Below are 17,358 nucleotides of genomic sequence, written 5' to 3'. Positions count from 1 at the left end.
ATATACAGATTTACTGTTAACAGCTAATGCTTCCCTTTAACCATCAACATATAGTGAAGTATAAATAAATCCAGATTAGAGAGTTTAGGACTTTTTTAGTCGCAGTTAGGTTTTCATGGATAAGAATAGTACAGGAAAATGTTTGTGAAGCAAGCAGGTTATGAAGACAGGCACAATTAACACAATGTAATAATAAATTCCAGTAGCTAGGGCAGGTTGAATCATGAAAAATCTAAAATGGACAAAGGTCTTTATTACGTTTTGTCTGACCTGAGAGCATAAATGCAGGAATTCAGAAGGGGTGGTAGGAAGTAGAATTAGACAGGGACATAATCTTAGCTTCTGTGTTTTGAATGGGCATTCAATGGGACAAAATTTCAGAACTATAAGCCTTAACCTAAGAGCCTTCCCAGGTTGTAATGATAAATTTAGGCCACAAATATTGCAGTGTGAGTTTGGAGATTCTTGTATTAATTCAATTGCTGGGAAAATTGTTTTGCATTTGGTTTGTTCCCATTCTGTTCAACCTCTGTTAATATGCGTGTTATCATTCTGCTATCTAAATAGGGCCTTTAGTTTAAACAGGATTTAGATGTCTCATTCCCTTAATTCTCAGCTTCATCTGTAACAGCTTCAAGTTCTTCAAGTTCTTCAAGTACAAAGAATGCAAAAATAGAATAAAATTTTACTACAATATAATGTGTTGCAAATGATACTGCAATATATCTGTTTAGAAATTACTTGTTTTACTGGATCTACTGAAGATTTGTGTGTGTGTGTGTATATATATATACATTAGCAGCACCACATTCGTGGACTATCATGAATTTTAGTGGACTAGTTTCAAATATTTTCTGTTAAAATTTTCTGAACTTACTGAACCATTCAGAAAACTCAGGAGGTATAAGTATCTCACTAAAACAACCATATAGAAAGAAAACTCAGATGACTACATTAAAGTATGTCCATTTTGAAATGCAATTTTTGAAAATGCATTTTGAAAATGTGTAATATAAAAATAAATATAAATTAAAAAAATGTAAAACTCAGGGATCAATAATTTTATGATACAATATTTGTCTGGGGATGTCTGCTGGAACTCACAAAATTAAAAAGAAATATTAAAAAATGTTAAAAAAGGTAATTCTGGTATTACAAAATTTTATGGAAAAAACAACATGGTAAGAAATGTTTTATGTATATTTCAGAAAAAGTTCTTAAGTGATTTTTTTTCTTTCAATTTCTGTTCTTCATATGTTGTCTATTTACGTTGTTACCTCTTAGATGTCCAATTTTTTTGTTTTGTTTTGTTTTTCAAGTCCTTGGATAAAGTTATAATGGAAATGAGCACATGTGAAGAGCCACGTGCCCCTAATGGACCCTCTCCTATAGCAACTGCATCTGGACAGAGGTCAGTGATGGTATTTAGATGTAATTGGTCAAAAAAAATTGAATTACTATAAAACAGTTTGATTGACTGCAAATTTCCAGAAGGATATAGGGTTCCAGCTTGCCGTGTCCATCTCTCCAAAATTTTATTTTATTATTTGTGTATGAAGTGGTATAGAGGTAATGGAACTATCCAGAGAATGTGTGGACCAGGTATGGAGCTTCCTAGCCATGTTTCATGTTGGGGCAACTGCTATATCAGATATTTACCAAGTGTAATTGTTTTTTAAAAATTAGCAATATCTTACCTTCAGCCTTTTTAGAAAACATATATAATGTTGATGTGGGGTTTAAAAATTTTTATCTTTCATTTATTTTGTCTAAAAACCAGTTTTAAGGGTTATTTGTTAGTGTAGTGTTTTCAAGTTCTCTTTCCTTTATTGTGTCAACCAAATCTTACCGAGAGATTTCATGCACACTGTGTATCTCAAAACTCAAGTAATTTGCTAGGACAAGATAGCACTCCATCAGTGATTTCTATTTCACCACACTCCCAATCGTTTCCTTTATATGAACCCAAAACATTTTTCAGTGGTCACAGTGACCCTTATACAGAGAAATGAATGTGATGATACAATTTTTTTTCTTGTTTTAACTTCTGTGCAATGTGTAGAAGTAGTACATGGACCTCTGTGTCTCCTGGGGTACAGCTTGAAAACCATTGCCATAGAGATTCTGTGTAGAATTTGAAGTTATGAAAAGGAGAAGGAATGCCAAACCACACAAACTGTACTTTTAAAACAAGCAAAAAGAACCCAAAACAACAAAAGGCAAAAAATTTTAGATGTTCAAATAATATTTAAAATATAATTTTCCATTCACTAATCTAAAACATTCAGAACATGTAAGATTTTTATTAAAAAAGTAATTGCAACTGCTTTTTTTTTTTTAATGCTGGAATGCATGTTAACTTGCTGTAGAAGTGTAATTACCGTTCTTTTACAGAATGAAACAAAGCAAATACTTTATAATATTTTGAATATATGAAAGGTATTATTTTTAATGGACAGAATAACTTGGCTTTTAGAGATAAATACTAACCAGACTGGAATTGTTAAATAATTAATTTGCCATCAGTTACTCCTTATGTATATACATAAAGAAGAGTAAAATTTCTACATAATGCTGTAGACTGCTATTCTTATGTATGTACAATATATATTTTTATACGTGTATATATATACACATATAAAATATTTAACATAGAAGGATTGCATTAACTGTTATACTTCCTGTAGATTGATCTTAGTCAAATATATGTTCTTTAATCACTACCTAGAGATTAGGATCATAGGGTGGAAATTATTGTCAACTAGATCAAGTATATTGAGTAAAACTTGCTAACTGGAGAATACACTAGGAACTTAATTTATTTTAACATCTGTTTCATTATTTATTTCACATGTTTAATATGTTTAATTTTGTGCCCTTTCACTGGGTATGCATTTAATATGTTGGCATTTCACTTTTTAGTGAATATGGCTTTGCTGAAAAAGTGGTAGAAGGCATTTCAGTTTCTGTGAACTCCATTATAATAAGGATTGGTGCAAAAGCCTTTAATGCATCATTTGAACTTTCCCAGCTGAGAATATATAGTGTAAATGCAAACTGGGAACATGCTGACCTCAGATTTACCAGAATACAAGAAACTCAGCGCGGAGAGGTAAAGAACACCTTTTACTAACTTTTTTCCCTTGTTTTTGTCATAAAGGAGTAAGTTGAATGGCAGCCTTATACAGTGTAGGAAACATGACATTACTAGAAATGAAGGCATTCTGTGCTCAGTAATTTCAGCTGTCCTCTAGGAAGGCAAAGATGTAAAAATGGTGGATGTGAGTCAGATCAAACGTCATGTTTCTAACAGTGGCCAAGGTGGATGCTTAGGGAAGAAAAAAGACTGGGGAAAGCAGGTGTACTGTTGTTTCCCTCTTACGTTCCCCAAGCTTGTGACTATTTTAAAATGCAAACTGGGCCAGACTTGAAGACTACTGAAAGAAAAAAGAGTAGTATATTAAGTGTGGAAGGATAAGGTATTGTGCTGGTTTTTATTATTGTTATTGTTACTATTTTATTATTTTTAAAGATTTAACTGGTTATTTGCTTGTGAAGGTTTGCCTGATGAGGATTTTGTTTCCTAAAGCAGTTTTAAATGTATTTTGGAAAAGTTCTTGTGCAAGAATTAAATACTTTTCTTGGAATAGCTAAATCATGTGCATGCAAAAAAGTAATAGCAGTAAAGTGCATACATTTCTACTGTCTGGGAGAATTTAACATGGAATTCTGAGGTTGATGTACACCATTGGTTACCTGACTTTCTCCCAGGTAACCAAAGTAAAATGTATACTGAGTGCAAGGTTGATTCTAAATATTGTGTTCAGAAAGACTTATTTTAGCATCATACATCTAGCCTTGAATAAAAGGGTGTTTTAAATTTTGCCTATGATTGCCTATTTAGAGATGATTATTCCAGAACAAATAGAGTTTACTCAGAGCTAAGGAGTCTGGTAGTTGATTTTTACATAGGAAAAGTAACCCCAAGAGAATATCAGTTAAAAATATCACAAAAAATAGAAGTATTTTTCTGACAGTTTGCCTTTCCTGCAGCTTAACTCACCACATGTATGTGTTAATGAAGTCTAAAGAAGAAGAATTAAAGTTTGACCAGACAGAATTTTGAATTGGTATATTTTTTTGATTTTGTGCTTTTTAGGAAGAATTTGATTCCAAACAGTTGCCCCATATACAACTCCCTGGGGAGTGTTCCTTTTAGTGCAATGAATACTGTAAACATCAATTCCTAAAAATTACAGTGAATGGTTTGTTAGCAGTAAATTGCATGAAAAGATGAAGAAACAAATGAAGTGCTATACTATGAAGATAACTTGTGCTGTACCTTTGCACTGTAGCTACACTCTTAATGTAAAAAGGAATTTCCTTAGAATTTGTTTAGAAGCTTTCAATCACACTGCATCTGCTGTATGAGAAGGGTAGGTACTCTGCTTTTCTGCAAAGGATACTTTGCACTGTGCCTTTCCATCTTGCCCACTTAACAGTGTGTGCCTCCTTCCCAGACACATTGGGAATGTTTTACTTAAGTCTCTGCTTATATTCTCCAGACATATGCTATAAGGTTTTCAAATTGACAAGAAAAGAATGACAGATGAAAAATAAGACACATGTCAAACTCTTCCTTCTTGTGCTTTTCTTATGGCTGATAAGAGTTTCATCAGAGAGTAATCACAGAGTCATTAAGGTTGGAAAAAACCTCCAAGATTGCGTTAAACTTTTGACCAAACACCACCATGGCCACTAAACCATAGTATTAAATGCCATGTCCAGTCATTTCATGAACTTCTCCAGGGATGCTGACTCCACCACTTCCCTGGGCAGCCTGTTCCAATGCTTAACCAGCCTTTTAGTGAAAAAATTCTTCCTGATGTCCAACCTGAACATTCCCTGGTGCAGCTGGAAGAGGCTTATTCCCATCTTGCTACAACCTCCTTTGAGGTAGTTGTAAAGAGTCATGAGGTCTCCCCTGAGCCTCCTCTTCTCCAGATTAAGCACCCCAAGCTCCCTAAGCTGCTCCTCATTAGACTTGTGCTCCAGACCCTTCACCAGCTCTGTTGCCCTTCTCTGGACCTGCTCCAGCACCTCAGTGTCTGACTTGAAGTGAGGGGCCCAGAACTGGACAGCCACTCTTCCCCAGCCTGTAGTGCTGCCTGGGGTTGTTGTGACCCAAGTGCAGGACTGCCACTTGGTGTTTTTGAGCCTCATAAAGTTTTCCTCAGCCCATCAACCCAGCCTGTCCAGATCCCTCTTCAGAGCCTTCCTACCCTCTAGCAGATCAACACTCCATACCAGCTTTGTGTTGTCTGCGAACTTTCTGAGGGTAAACTCAATCCCCTCATCCAAACCATGTAGGAAGGACTAGAATTGCTGTTTCTTCCTACTGATGTCCTCCTGTTCACTTGATGTTCTCCATGATGCTGCTGCTGGGCAGTCACTGGTTTTTCCCTATTTGATTTTCAGTGTCCAACTGTACTTGCTGCTCTTGTATCATTATTCTAACATTTGTTTGCTGTGTCTTCTAGAAATCCATGTAGTAGATTCAAAGCTTGTGGGATCTACATGGCGTGCAGTGTGCTCAATGATTAAGTTTCTGTTTTAATTGAAATAAAACACTCCAAAAAACTCTTTCCCATCCTGTAGCTTTGCTTCCCTTCCAGCTCTTTTTCTATGTACTATGATTTAACATTTTGAAACGAAACTACACAATCTTTTTTTTTTTCCTCTCCCAAAGGCAGCCTAGTATGCAATAGTTGTGACCTTTATTTTCTTCTGAATATTTTAAATGCTGCTTGTTACCTCGGCCTTGGAAGGCTACTTGGAAGTAGCTAAACATTTCTGTGACATTTTGGAGGTAGCAAGAAGGGTCAGGGTTTTGCTTCCGAAGTGGAATAACAAGTGACTTGTATTTGTTCTGTTCATATAGCTCATGTGGGTTTGTGTGTGTATATATATATATATATATAGATATATATATACACATGGTTAGGTGCAAGTAAACTGTCATATGGCATGAAGATTTTTTTTTTCTTTTTTTTTTCTCTTTAAAGGTTTTGACTTTTAAAGAAATCAACTGGCAGATGATCAGAATAGAAGCAGATGCAATCCAGAGTTCTAAGCATGAAATCATGAGTGCTCCAGTTCGACTGATTACTAACCAATCAAAAATTAGGGTCACGCTTAAAAGAAGGGTAAACTTGAAAAGTTTGAAATATTTTATTATTTTATTAATTAATTTGTAACTCATGCCCTTAATGCATACACACACATTGTAAAGGTTTTAAATTTAGGCTATACAAAATGTAGAATTCCCTGAACTAAATTTTTAATAACATATGATTGGTAAGATTGTAGAGTTTAATAGAAATACTGCAGGCAGATTTTGAAAATGAAGGCCTTGTAGAGGTCCTATTAATGAAACCTTTTGCTCTGCAGAACTTTGTTTATGATGATGCCTGTTGTTTTACCTCTCTAGATTCAGGTAATATTTACATTACTTAGTGAAATGCAGCAGTTTAATATCCAGTGCATGCCAAACACATAAAGTGAGGCATAAATATACTGTGTCTTAAGTAATTCTTAGTTAATGAGAGGAATACAATTTAAAATAAAAAACGTCTGGTACTGCTTTTTGCATTCTGCTTCCCCCCCCCCCCATGTATTTCTTATGAGAAACTTAAGTACTTAATGGACCATTCAACTTCTTTAAATTTTTATTCTACAGTTAAAAGATTGTAACGTAGTGGCATCCAAACTGGTTCTGATTCTGGATGATTTGCTGTGGGTTTTGACTGATTCCCAATTGAAAGCCATGGTGCAGTATGCCAAATCTCTTAGTGAAGCTATAGAGAAATCAACAGAACAGAGGAAAAGCTTGGCTTCTGAAACAGCCCAGGTACGAGAATTGAATCTCACTATATCATTATCAAGTGGTAATTTATTTTAGAGGATGTTCAGTTACTAACTTTCATTCAGCTATATATCTTGAATTACACTGGGAATGAATCATAGTATAAAATAGCCTTTATTTTACAAGATTTTGTGTATTGATGTTAGTTGCAGAAAATAAAAAAAGGTTTTATTTCTTTATCCATATACAGAGTATTTAGATTTCTGTATTTACTTAACCCTTGATTAACTGTTTAGTAAATTTGTTCTCGAATATTTTCTGGTTATGAATTTAAATAATTAAGACACACTAAGGTAACCTTAATGTGTGGGTAGATATGCTTACTATAATGATTTAAATTTCTTGTCCAGTTTGTTCTCATGATACTGAAAAATTAGCTTTTAGTAAGAGCTTACTCTCGTGCAGCTCTCGTTGGAATATATAGTGAAAAACAATTCTACTTTAAAGATATTTCTACTGGCACATCTGTGTTACTGATGCTGCATATAAACCTTGGTGGTCTTCATCACATGCAGCAGACTAGCCCAGCTGGGCTTTGTGAGTGTTGAGGGGAGACACTTCTTGTTTATGAAGAAGCAGGACAAGTACACTGGTAAAAGACAGTGCTATAAAAATAAAACATGATTTATTACTAAGACTGAGTACAGTCAGTTATGTACTATAATGGAGAGTTCAGTTCTTGTGCTGGTTCTGATGCCTTACAGTGGGGTTTGATGGTTTAGCCACAGCAGTCTAGTGGTTGGCTGTTCTTGAGCTGGGAGGTTCCGATGCTTCAGTGCCCTGTACTTGCCAGTTCTCCGGTACTGGCACCAACTTCTCTTTGATCCTATTGTGATTTAGTTTGAGGAGCTAAAGTAGCAGAAAGGAGCCCACTGTTGGTTTAGTTCCCTGAACAGCTTGCAACAAAAGTTAGAAAAATACCAGTGCTGCAGGTGACAGGCGTGTAAGGAAGTGTGGGGGCCAGGGAGAATGGGGATGCACTGGCACCGCCGCTTTGTGACGCACACCCATTAGCTCAACTTAGCTTTATTCTAAAACAGTACACTTAAACCTCAGTAATGATCCAAGGTGAATGCACATCATGCAGATTTTTCCTTATTTCAAAGCCTTGTTTTGTATAAGTAACTGGATACTTATGCTTGAAAGAAATTATAAGCGTCATAAATTGATATAACTAAATATTTTTTCAGAGCTCTGTCCCGGCACCCAGCTCTCAGCAGGTGAAAACGCAGCAGACAACAGCAGCGTCTGATCAAAATGATGCCATAGTAAAATTATTTAATGATTTTGATGTTAAGGAAACTTCTCATCACTTAGTAATTTCCCATTTGGATCTACATATATGTGACGATATCCATTCTAAAGAAAAAGGTATTTTTTTTTTTTAAAAGTAACGTATCTGTGACTTATAATCATCCTTAGAAGACATTTTGAGGAATACAATAATGTTAATCGAGAGTCTTTATTTTAGTGGAATAATCAGAATTGTCTCCAGTCTCTGTGGACACATGTAAAATTATCTAGATGGCTCTATCAGGACAATATGTCGTTATTAAATGTAATTACTAGAATAAATTATTAGAATAAATGCAATAACTGTGCTAAGAGCTCTAGTAGCTTCTGTGTTTTTTCTGTTTTCTAGAAACTGATTCTCTCAGTCTGATTGTTGCTGCTGGGGGTTTTTTCCAAGTTAACTGGGTTATGAAGAATGCAGTGGCAACATTACCATGGCTTGAAAGGGTCACTATACAATCTGCTTCTGTAATACTCGTATAAATGCAGACTAATAAAAGAGCAGTCCTCTTTGTGTTACTAATTTAGACAATTTGGTATGGTCTGTAGGATATGGGAAGAATAGAACGAGTGTTCTGTGACCTTAAAATTTTGTCTGTAGATTTTGTACTTTTTTTTTTTTTTAAATAAAAGGCTACCGCATGTAGCCATATTTAGAATCAGAAAAACTGAAGACAAATGACACTTCTTTCATGCCTTTTAAAAGTCATCAGAAGAGAGTGACATACTGGTGTATATCCAAGGAACTGAAAAATTTATGGAAACTTACAAGGTCTGCTGAAGAAGAGTGTGAAAAACTGAAGTTTTAGCAAATGCATTTCCTTGAGTAGGGAAGGCACTTGCACAGCAGCAGAGCATAAGGGTCACTGGCTAGAGACTTACTTCCTTACAAGCTGTGTATCCACTACAGGTGGAATTTATTAGTCCTAATGAGGTCTGTTTATTGGTCCTTTACTTCTGACTGTGATGGAAAAAATCAGAACAGAAGACTCTCAGAAGACCCCTTCACTGCAGTATTTGTCAAATATATTTACAATATTCTGTAATGTAAATGTTGACTTCAAATGACTGATCATAGTCATATATTCAGTATAAAAAGTTTTGTTTCAGGAAAACTGCAGTAATATGTGTTTAACATGTTGTCTTTTTAATAACATTTAGAACAATATGCAATTTGCTAGTAGTGACTGAGCACAGAGTTTTATGAGCTGATCTTTAGAAACCAGTGAAGACTACCTGAATGAAAATTTTGAGGGAAGATAATGAGCTTGTAAGGAGAGACAGTAAAGGGGAGGAAGAAGTAGCTGTTTAAAGGATTGCAGCAACTGAGAACTAGCATGCTAACTGCAACCTGCAGAGCCAAGCATTGTTTTATTTTACAGACCCAAATAGACGTGTTACAGGAGGGGCCATGCAACTTTCCTTCAGCTACTTAACAGTGGACTATTACCCATTTCACAAAGCAGGTATGAAAGTTAACATTTTGTGAATTTCCTCTGAATGTAACTATCTAGCTTGAATACAAAAAAAATTATGTTTGTATATATTCAGCTTAGAAAATAATGTTCACAGCATTTGAAATGCACACCTTTTTATTTCTTTTTGTATGCAAAAACAAACAACAAAAGCAACAACCTGGGAATCAATTTCTGTGAATGAGCTGTTTTCTGCCAAATGCTTTTTCACTGTTCTGTTTGGTCAGCAAAATGGTGTTTACACATTTCTGACATAAAAAGACTTGTGTGTTGACAGAGGAAGGCAGTATGTCATATTGAGAATTCACTAACTGGATATTTACAAGAGTCCATCTGCTAGATTTTTTCACATAAACAAGTCTCTTATTTTATGTCCATTTCTGAGCAATGTTTTGCTTTTTATTTTGATAAACAAGAATCCCAGAGTGGTAGAGGTTTTGTCCTTTTATTAAGAAATGTCATTAAGCAAATTTTAGCAATTTCCAAAGAAGTATTTCATACAAACAATTTCTAGTATAAATCTAAAACCTTTAGGAGAGACAAGATACATGTTACAAAGCGTGTGACAAGACAGTGGAGAAAGCCTTGCTAAAGCTGAGGCAAACAATGTCCACTGCTCTACCCTATCCATCCATCAAGCCACTTGCCTCTTAGTAGAAGGCTGTAAAGTTCCCCAGGGATGACTTCTTCATAAATCCATGCATGTGTACTTTCAATTACCTCTCTGTTGCTAGTGTATTTTGAAATGGTTTCCAGGATTATTTGGTCTGTTGCCCTCTGTTACCTTCTTCCATTACCTTCTTTGAGATGAGGCTGACTGGTGTGTTGTTCTTTTCATCCTCCTTCTTGAAGATAGGAATAACATTCGCTTTCTTCCAGTCCTCAGAAATCTTTCCTTTCAAAGATAATTCAGACTGGCCTCCTCATGACATTGGCCAGCACTTGACATCGCTCAGCACTTGTTTCCATGGACTGGTGGATATCTGATCAACAGAACAAAAATATTTCCTAAGTTATTGCTCTTCTGCAGAGGGGAAGACTGCCAAAGTTTTTGAGGCCTGGGAATCCTGAAGGCAAGTGTTACCAAAGAAGGCATTGACTGTCTCAACCTTCTCCACATTGTTTTTCACCAGGTCCTCCATCCATTCAGCAGCAAGTCCAAGCTTTCACTACTCTTCCTTTCGCGTATGATACACCTGTAATGCTTCTTATTAGTCTGAACTCCAGGTAGGCTTTCCTAACACCATCCACCATATTCTTTTTGGGTAACCTGATGCTGCTTCTACATATTGTACAGCTCCTAGTTCATCCACATGGGCCTCCTTGCACATTTTCTAGACTTCCTGCTTTTCAGGGTGGACCATTCTTTGGCTTGGAGGTGATTCTTCAGCCAGCTCTCCTGAACCCTACTTCTGTCCATGTTTATATCCCATATTCTTTCAAGGAGGTCAGAGGCTGCTCTCCTGAAGTTCTGGGTTGTCATTTATCTTTGTCTCATTCCTTCACCTCAGAATCCTAAACACCACCATGTCATGGTAAATGCAGCCAAGGCCACCCCTGACCTTCATATCCCTGACCAGTTCTTCCTTTTTTTGAAGGAAGGTCCAGTAGAGCACATGCTTTCTTTGGCTCCTTGATTACCTGTGTTAGGAGGTGGTCATCAACGCACTTTCAGAAATCGTACGGATTGCTTGTCTTGGTGTGTTGTCCCTCCAGTAGATGGTGGTGTGCCGAAAGTTCTTAATGAAGACCAGAGTCTGTGAACATGATACTTCTTTCAGCTATGTGAAAAGGGTCTCATCATCTTTCTAATCATACGGTCTGGAGCAGAAATCCATCACATCATCATCCTTGTTGGTCTCTCCTCTAATCCCAACCTGTAAGCACTCAGCTGGCTGATAATCCATCCCAAGGTTGAGCTCAATTTCCACTGATCTTGCCCTCCTTGCTCCTTGACTTGTGCTTCCCAAAAGCCCATGTTCATCATTTGCAGCATTTCAGTTGTGTGTGTGCTATCTTGCCACGCGTCTGTGATCCCAGTGAGATCACACCCCTGCAACTGCATACAGATTTGTAATTCCCTTGCTCCCATATGTAGCTCATGCTGCATGTGTTAGTGTGCAAGCACTTCAAAGAGGCAGCTGCCCAAACTGACTTCCCAGAAGGGTTATGAGAGCTTTCCCTGTGGTGTTACTACACTGAAGTCCTGTAGGTACTTCAGAGTTTGTGTGCATATGCTTGGGGTGACCCACTTTAGTCCTGTTTGGCAGAATCCCAGCTTCACAGGCTTCAGTTTAATGCATCTTTGTCCTTTGGTTCTTTCTGGTTTCTTCCTTGTTCCTTTCACTTCTTCCTTAGCAATAAAGATGTGAACAATCCCTAAAGATATCTGTGAGGTAGTAGGGTGGGGAAAAATATCATGTCTTGTGATAGGTCCCTCCCTAAAAGTTTCTTCCATGTTGAAATATTTGCATTTAGGCTTGATATTACATTTTTTTTCTAAAAACATTTTCCTGTTTTAATAGCAACCATATCTACTCATCCCCAGTGTAAGTATCCAAAAGCTCATTAAGTCCCAAATAAAATAAGTTTTCACATTTAAAGAGTGATGTACCAGCTGATACAAGTTATTTGTATTGCATCCTTATTATTGAACAGGTTAGCAGAATGTCTTTACAGGGACTGTTTGAAGATATCTCAATTTCTTTCAGAGGTTTGAATGCTTGACCAACATGTTGGAAATGGAACAGGAATTGGAAAAAGGAATAAAAGAATTTCCATTTGGGTTGATTTTTAAGGCTGTGTGTGCTGCAGCACTGCTTGAACTTACCTTGTTTGTGTGCCATAAAGGTGCTAGAGAACTAAGACAAAAAGAATATATTTCTGGAAAGGGACCAGGTACTTCTTAGGACACAGTTCTGGCAGGGAAGATAAGCTTGGAAAAAGTGCCAATGATGACATCATTCTGTTACTTGCTCTCACTTTTTTTTTTTTATTAAACGTTTTTTGCATGTTCTCACATATGACATTAGTGTGTCATCAAATTCCTCTGAACTGCAAATATTTGATGATATTTTGAGTGTTAGTGGTGTTAAAAAGCAGGTGGTAATATTATATTCTGAGTGATTTTGTGAAGTACTGAGACTTGTGTTAATGTAGTATATAACTTCTGTTTTAAAGTCTGTTATGACTTCTGTTGTTCTATAATTACAGCATGCAATGAGCTTATATTTTGAAGAATTGTGAAATAGTGGAAACTTGTCATCCTGTAAGAAGAAAACTTTCAAATGAGTTAATATTTTCCCTATTCCTCTTCTTTGCAGGAGACAGCTGTGACCACTGGATGCATTACAGTGATGCCACTAAAACCAGAAGTGGATGGGCTGAAGAATTATTAAATGAATTCAAAAGCAATGTTGAATTGCTTAAGCAGGCTGTGAAGGATCAGGTTGTAGATTCTCCTCCCAAATCACCACCTGATGTATCTCCCCAGAACATACAAACAGGTACTTTGTTTACATCACTAATGCTCTAATTCCATGAAATGTTAAAACTATTGAAGAAAAAAAGGTGTTCTTTTCAATGATTCCATCACTATTCTTTCCTACAGGCAAAGAACAGATACCGAAAGGAGCATCTAGGGCTTCCTCTGTATCTTCCCAACAACCAAAGGGCAAACTGATGTCTAGTCCTATTGTGGTTAGACTTGCAGATTTCAATATATATCAGGTACATTTCTTAAAGTTAGTAAAACCGGGGCTACTTCACCCTTCACTGTTTTCTAACTGTGGTTTTTAAGGGACAATTATGAAGCCCTTTGAAATTAATGAGTCAATGCATTCATTATTGGGTTAGACCTTTATGGACCTGTTTCTGCCTTGTTAAAATTGGTGGGTATTTTCTCACTGACTTTATTTTGTGGCACTATAACAATTATGTTTTGGATCCTAGTTCTACTGTTCCCCAAATAATGAATTAGAAATTTAAAAATTGATCTTTCCATTGCACTATGTTAAGTACCAAATATTTCAATATGTGTTTTTGTATACCAGGCTTTTCTTATTGTTATATTTTTCAAAGTACATTAAAAAATATTGAGAGTTTTTAAATTTTAAAAATTTTTCTTCAGGCCCTTCCTCCCCTGTGATATTTTGAGTAGACACTTCAACCATTTCCACCCCCTCCCCTTTGTTAGAGGGAGTAGTTTTAGTTGCTGGTTGTGGTCCAGGTTCACTCTTTGGAGGCAAGTGGTGTAGAGAAGGACTATATCTATTAGGCAGAATGGTAGTGATATGAGAGGATCTACTCTAAGTCTCAGGTCCTAAAAAAAACTGCTTAGTGTGTGCCCTTTGTCATTGTGATTTCTACTTGCTCTTGTTCCAGTTTTCAACACATTTTTTCCATATCACTTCTGGTATCATGGGGGGTTGCAGCTTGCTACTAGAAGCCTTCATATGGGTTTGAAGTGGTTTTATAATTTTATTTTGTACTGTTGGTGTTTCCATTTGCCTTCTACTCTTCAGATGCTTGTCCTTTCCTTCTCTGTAGAAACACATTTTCAGTTTTTTTTTAATTGTCATTATTTCTGTGCAATTTCCAGTGAAACTCATTCAAGTAGGCATCATCATATATTCAATATTAGTATGCTGGGTAATTTCAAACTAACAGTTTGACCTACTAACTGTTGAATGAAAGAGTTTTGTTTTGACAACATACTTTTTAAATTGGGATGCATTCAAAGCAATTTAACACATATTAAATGCTGATTTCTACATCTTCCGTAATTTACATTGTAAGGAGACAGGAATGGAGGATTACTGTTCCATAGTGTTTTGATTCTCCTGTGAAGTAGCCCTTCAGGCATATCCAGTCACACATATCTCTGCCAGGTGCATGCTGAACACCTTGCCTAGCATGCATTTTAGAGCTGGCCTGTGTACTGGAATCTGTCCTTACGACAGTACAAGGACTTGCTAATATGTGTGTAAGAAATGTATCTAGCTTATCTATCCCTTATCATCTAGATATGGGATCCTTTGGGACAGACTGTATGCAAACACACTAAATCTGAGCATAACTGCTTAAACAGGAGCTGTAGTGTTTGCAGTAAAGATAATCAGATCATTCTAGGCTTCTGCTGAACACCTTTGAAAGTGACCTGCTAATTCCTGCCTCCTCTGAAGGGGATCTGATACCTTTAAAACTATATAGTTTTCTTGTGAAACTGTTCTATGCACATTGCTTCTGCTACAAGGCATTGAGGTGTTTTGCATTGTCAGCACTTGGTGTTGTGGTTGGGGATCCACAGCTGAGAGCAGTGGAATATTACCCTACTAGGGACAGTACCTTGCAACTACAAATGCCTAATGATTCGTAAAAATGTAATATATTAATGAAATCAATCTTTTGTCTTTTACAGGTTTCAACAGCAGACCAGTGTCGTTCTTCCCCTAAAGCTCTGATCTCTTGCAATAAAAAGTCACTTTATCTTCCACCAGAAATGCCAGCTATTCATATTGAATTCACTGAATATTACTATCCAGATGGAAAGGACTTTCCAAGTAAGACTTCTCTTTTTTTTTTGTATCGAAGCATAAATTTTGTGTGTTACTTCCACCTTTTTGAAGCTTAAAGCTTGGAAAAAAGTAACAGCTTTCTAAAATGGAAAAAAACCCACAACACTGTTCCATTTCCACAGTGCTTGTTCCTGGCAGACTCCTAGTAATACTCCTTTTTATAAACATGGTTTGTAAGTCTGGAAACGCAGCATTTTTACTGGCACATTAATTATTCATTCTCCAACATCCACATACTGTTTCTGCAGTTTTGCTGTCTGGCTACGTAAAATAACTCAAACTATTTCAGTACTATCTGAGATGGAACAAAGATCTGCTGGAGTTATTGTAGGAATGTGTTCTGGGGCTGGCTCTGTTTTATATACAGAAATGTCAGTGGATGTCCTGGGAATGGGACTTGAGGACAACAAATCTCTGTGGTCTTGCCCTTATTCTGTAATGAGGACATTCTCTCCATCTCCTCAGACTTGATTCTATTCTAATATTAGTTTTTACATTCAAAAATTCAGTTACTTGCTTGGAGTGAGAGAAAGAAGCATCACTTCAGGTATCCCCTAACAATTTATTCTTCCTTGAGACTAAAGGAGTGGGTTTGTGTTCTTTCTCTGATGAAAATTACTGGTGAAAATGTAAGTCCACAACTGTTTAAAAAATAAACAAAACCTGACCCATAAACATTTTACTTATTTTCATAGTTTTGTTTTCTCTTCTCTTTTAGTTCCATGTCCAAATTTGTATGGCCAGCTGAATGCTTTACAGTTCACCCTGGATGAGAGAAGTATTCTTTGGCTAAATCAGTTTGTGTTGGATTTGAAACAGAGTCTTATTCAGTTCATGGCCATGTACAAGTTAAATGACAATTCAAAATCAGATGAACATGTTGATGTTAGAGTGGATGGACTAATGTTAAAGGTATGCTCTCATTGAGGAAGGTTTTGTGGTTTCTCTCTTATTCTAAAAAGCTGTTAGCAAAGCAACTTAAGGGATAAATACACTAATGAATGAACAATCAACCCATGCAGTAAGCCACACTGATCTCAAAAGCTATGCAGAGTATGATGATTTGAAAACAGACATCTGTCTTCTATACTACTTCATCTATGTTCTAGGGGTATTTTGGTTTTGTATTTGAAGACATGAATGGGAGTATTAACAAAATATTTACCTGTGTTTGCTGAACCTGACATAGCAGAAGAAAAAAAAATTGAGCACTAAAGTGAAAATAACTGGTGAAAAAAGTCATATTTTTATTCCATATTAATGCAGGGGCCCTCTCTTGTTCCTCTGCTTGTAGTATACCAAAAGTCTTTCATCTTGTTAGTGAACAAGAGTAAAGAGAAGTAAAAGAACAAGAACCTAGAGTGAGGAAAGCAGTTCATCTGAAGGTTTATTTCCTTTTCCAAAACCCATTCTCACTGTTTTCTGTTTCATGCCAGCTGTTGACTGTAGTTCAGGTACACAAGTTCTCTGTAGTCCAGAGGAGTGATGCTTGTTAATGCCATTGAACATCAAATTTTTGTTTCCCTCGTATTTTCCCTCTTTGTAGAAAAAGAATCATTGAGTAGATAAACTTCCCACCCTCCCTCATCCCCCATTTGCATTGAGTATTTCATTGCGTGGTTTCCAAGATTCAGAGGTGAATAAAATGAGTCTTTTCAATGGTGCTCACAGGAGAGGTTTCAAGGGTTCTAATAAGTCAGTTTATGGAATACAGAATTTGGCGTAAAATATGTTACCATTAAAACTTGCATTAAAAATATGCAAGTTAAATCAAATACAGTTTACTGAACTATTTTGATAGTTTTTAAGAGTTGGAGCATATTGTTATTTTTATGATGAAAAAGATTATTATTATTATTATCATCATCATCATCATCAGATAATTGTCAAAAATACCTATTCTGTATTCTGCAACATTAGGAATATTAACTGCACTAGCACAATTAAGTGTTTCCTTTTACCTTAACATAGAAATAAAATACTTAGTACTTAGTACTCAGTGTAGTGAAAAGCCTTATTTGACAAATCAAATTGTACTCTAAATTATAATTCTCTGTTTTTCAAAGCTATAAATTTTTCAAACACGTGA

The 17,358-nt window shown here is 36.2% G+C and overlaps 1 protein-coding gene across 4 annotated transcripts in view; it reads left to right on the top strand.

The window, feature by feature from the left end:
* Positions 1-17,358, top strand: part of BLTP3B (bridge-like lipid transfer protein family member 3B) — a 52,723-nt gene that overhangs the window by 17,253 nt on the left and 18,112 nt on the right. For all 4 annotated transcript variants that reach the window (XR_007629899.1, XM_050323420.1, XM_050323419.1 and 1 more), the window contains 10 exons: positions 1,320-1,411; positions 2,923-3,112; positions 6,066-6,206; positions 6,740-6,910; positions 8,116-8,296; positions 9,601-9,684; positions 13,017-13,199; positions 13,304-13,422; positions 15,113-15,254; positions 15,988-16,181. Coding sequence is in view for 3 of the 4 variants with exons in the window: in XM_050323420.1 (XP_050179377.1) it covers positions 1,320-1,411; positions 2,923-3,112; positions 6,066-6,206; positions 6,740-6,910; positions 8,116-8,296; positions 9,601-9,684; positions 13,017-13,199; positions 13,304-13,422; positions 15,113-15,254; positions 15,988-16,181 (1,497 nt within the window). In the remaining variant the exon portion in view is untranslated. The remainder of the gene's footprint in view (positions 1-1,319; positions 1,412-2,922; positions 3,113-6,065; positions 6,207-6,739; positions 6,911-8,115; positions 8,297-9,600; positions 9,685-13,016; positions 13,200-13,303; positions 13,423-15,112; positions 15,255-15,987; positions 16,182-17,358) is intronic.

Source organism: Myiozetetes cayanensis, unplaced genomic scaffold (assembly GCF_022539395.1).
Source record: "Myiozetetes cayanensis isolate MyiCay16 unplaced genomic scaffold, myiCay2020 scf3, whole genome shotgun sequence".
Classification (NCBI taxonomy): Eukaryota; Metazoa; Chordata; class Aves; order Passeriformes; family Tyrannidae; genus Myiozetetes; species Myiozetetes cayanensis.
Note: the sequence above shows the minus strand (reverse complement) of the source record. Positions and strands in the feature narration are given on the sequence as shown.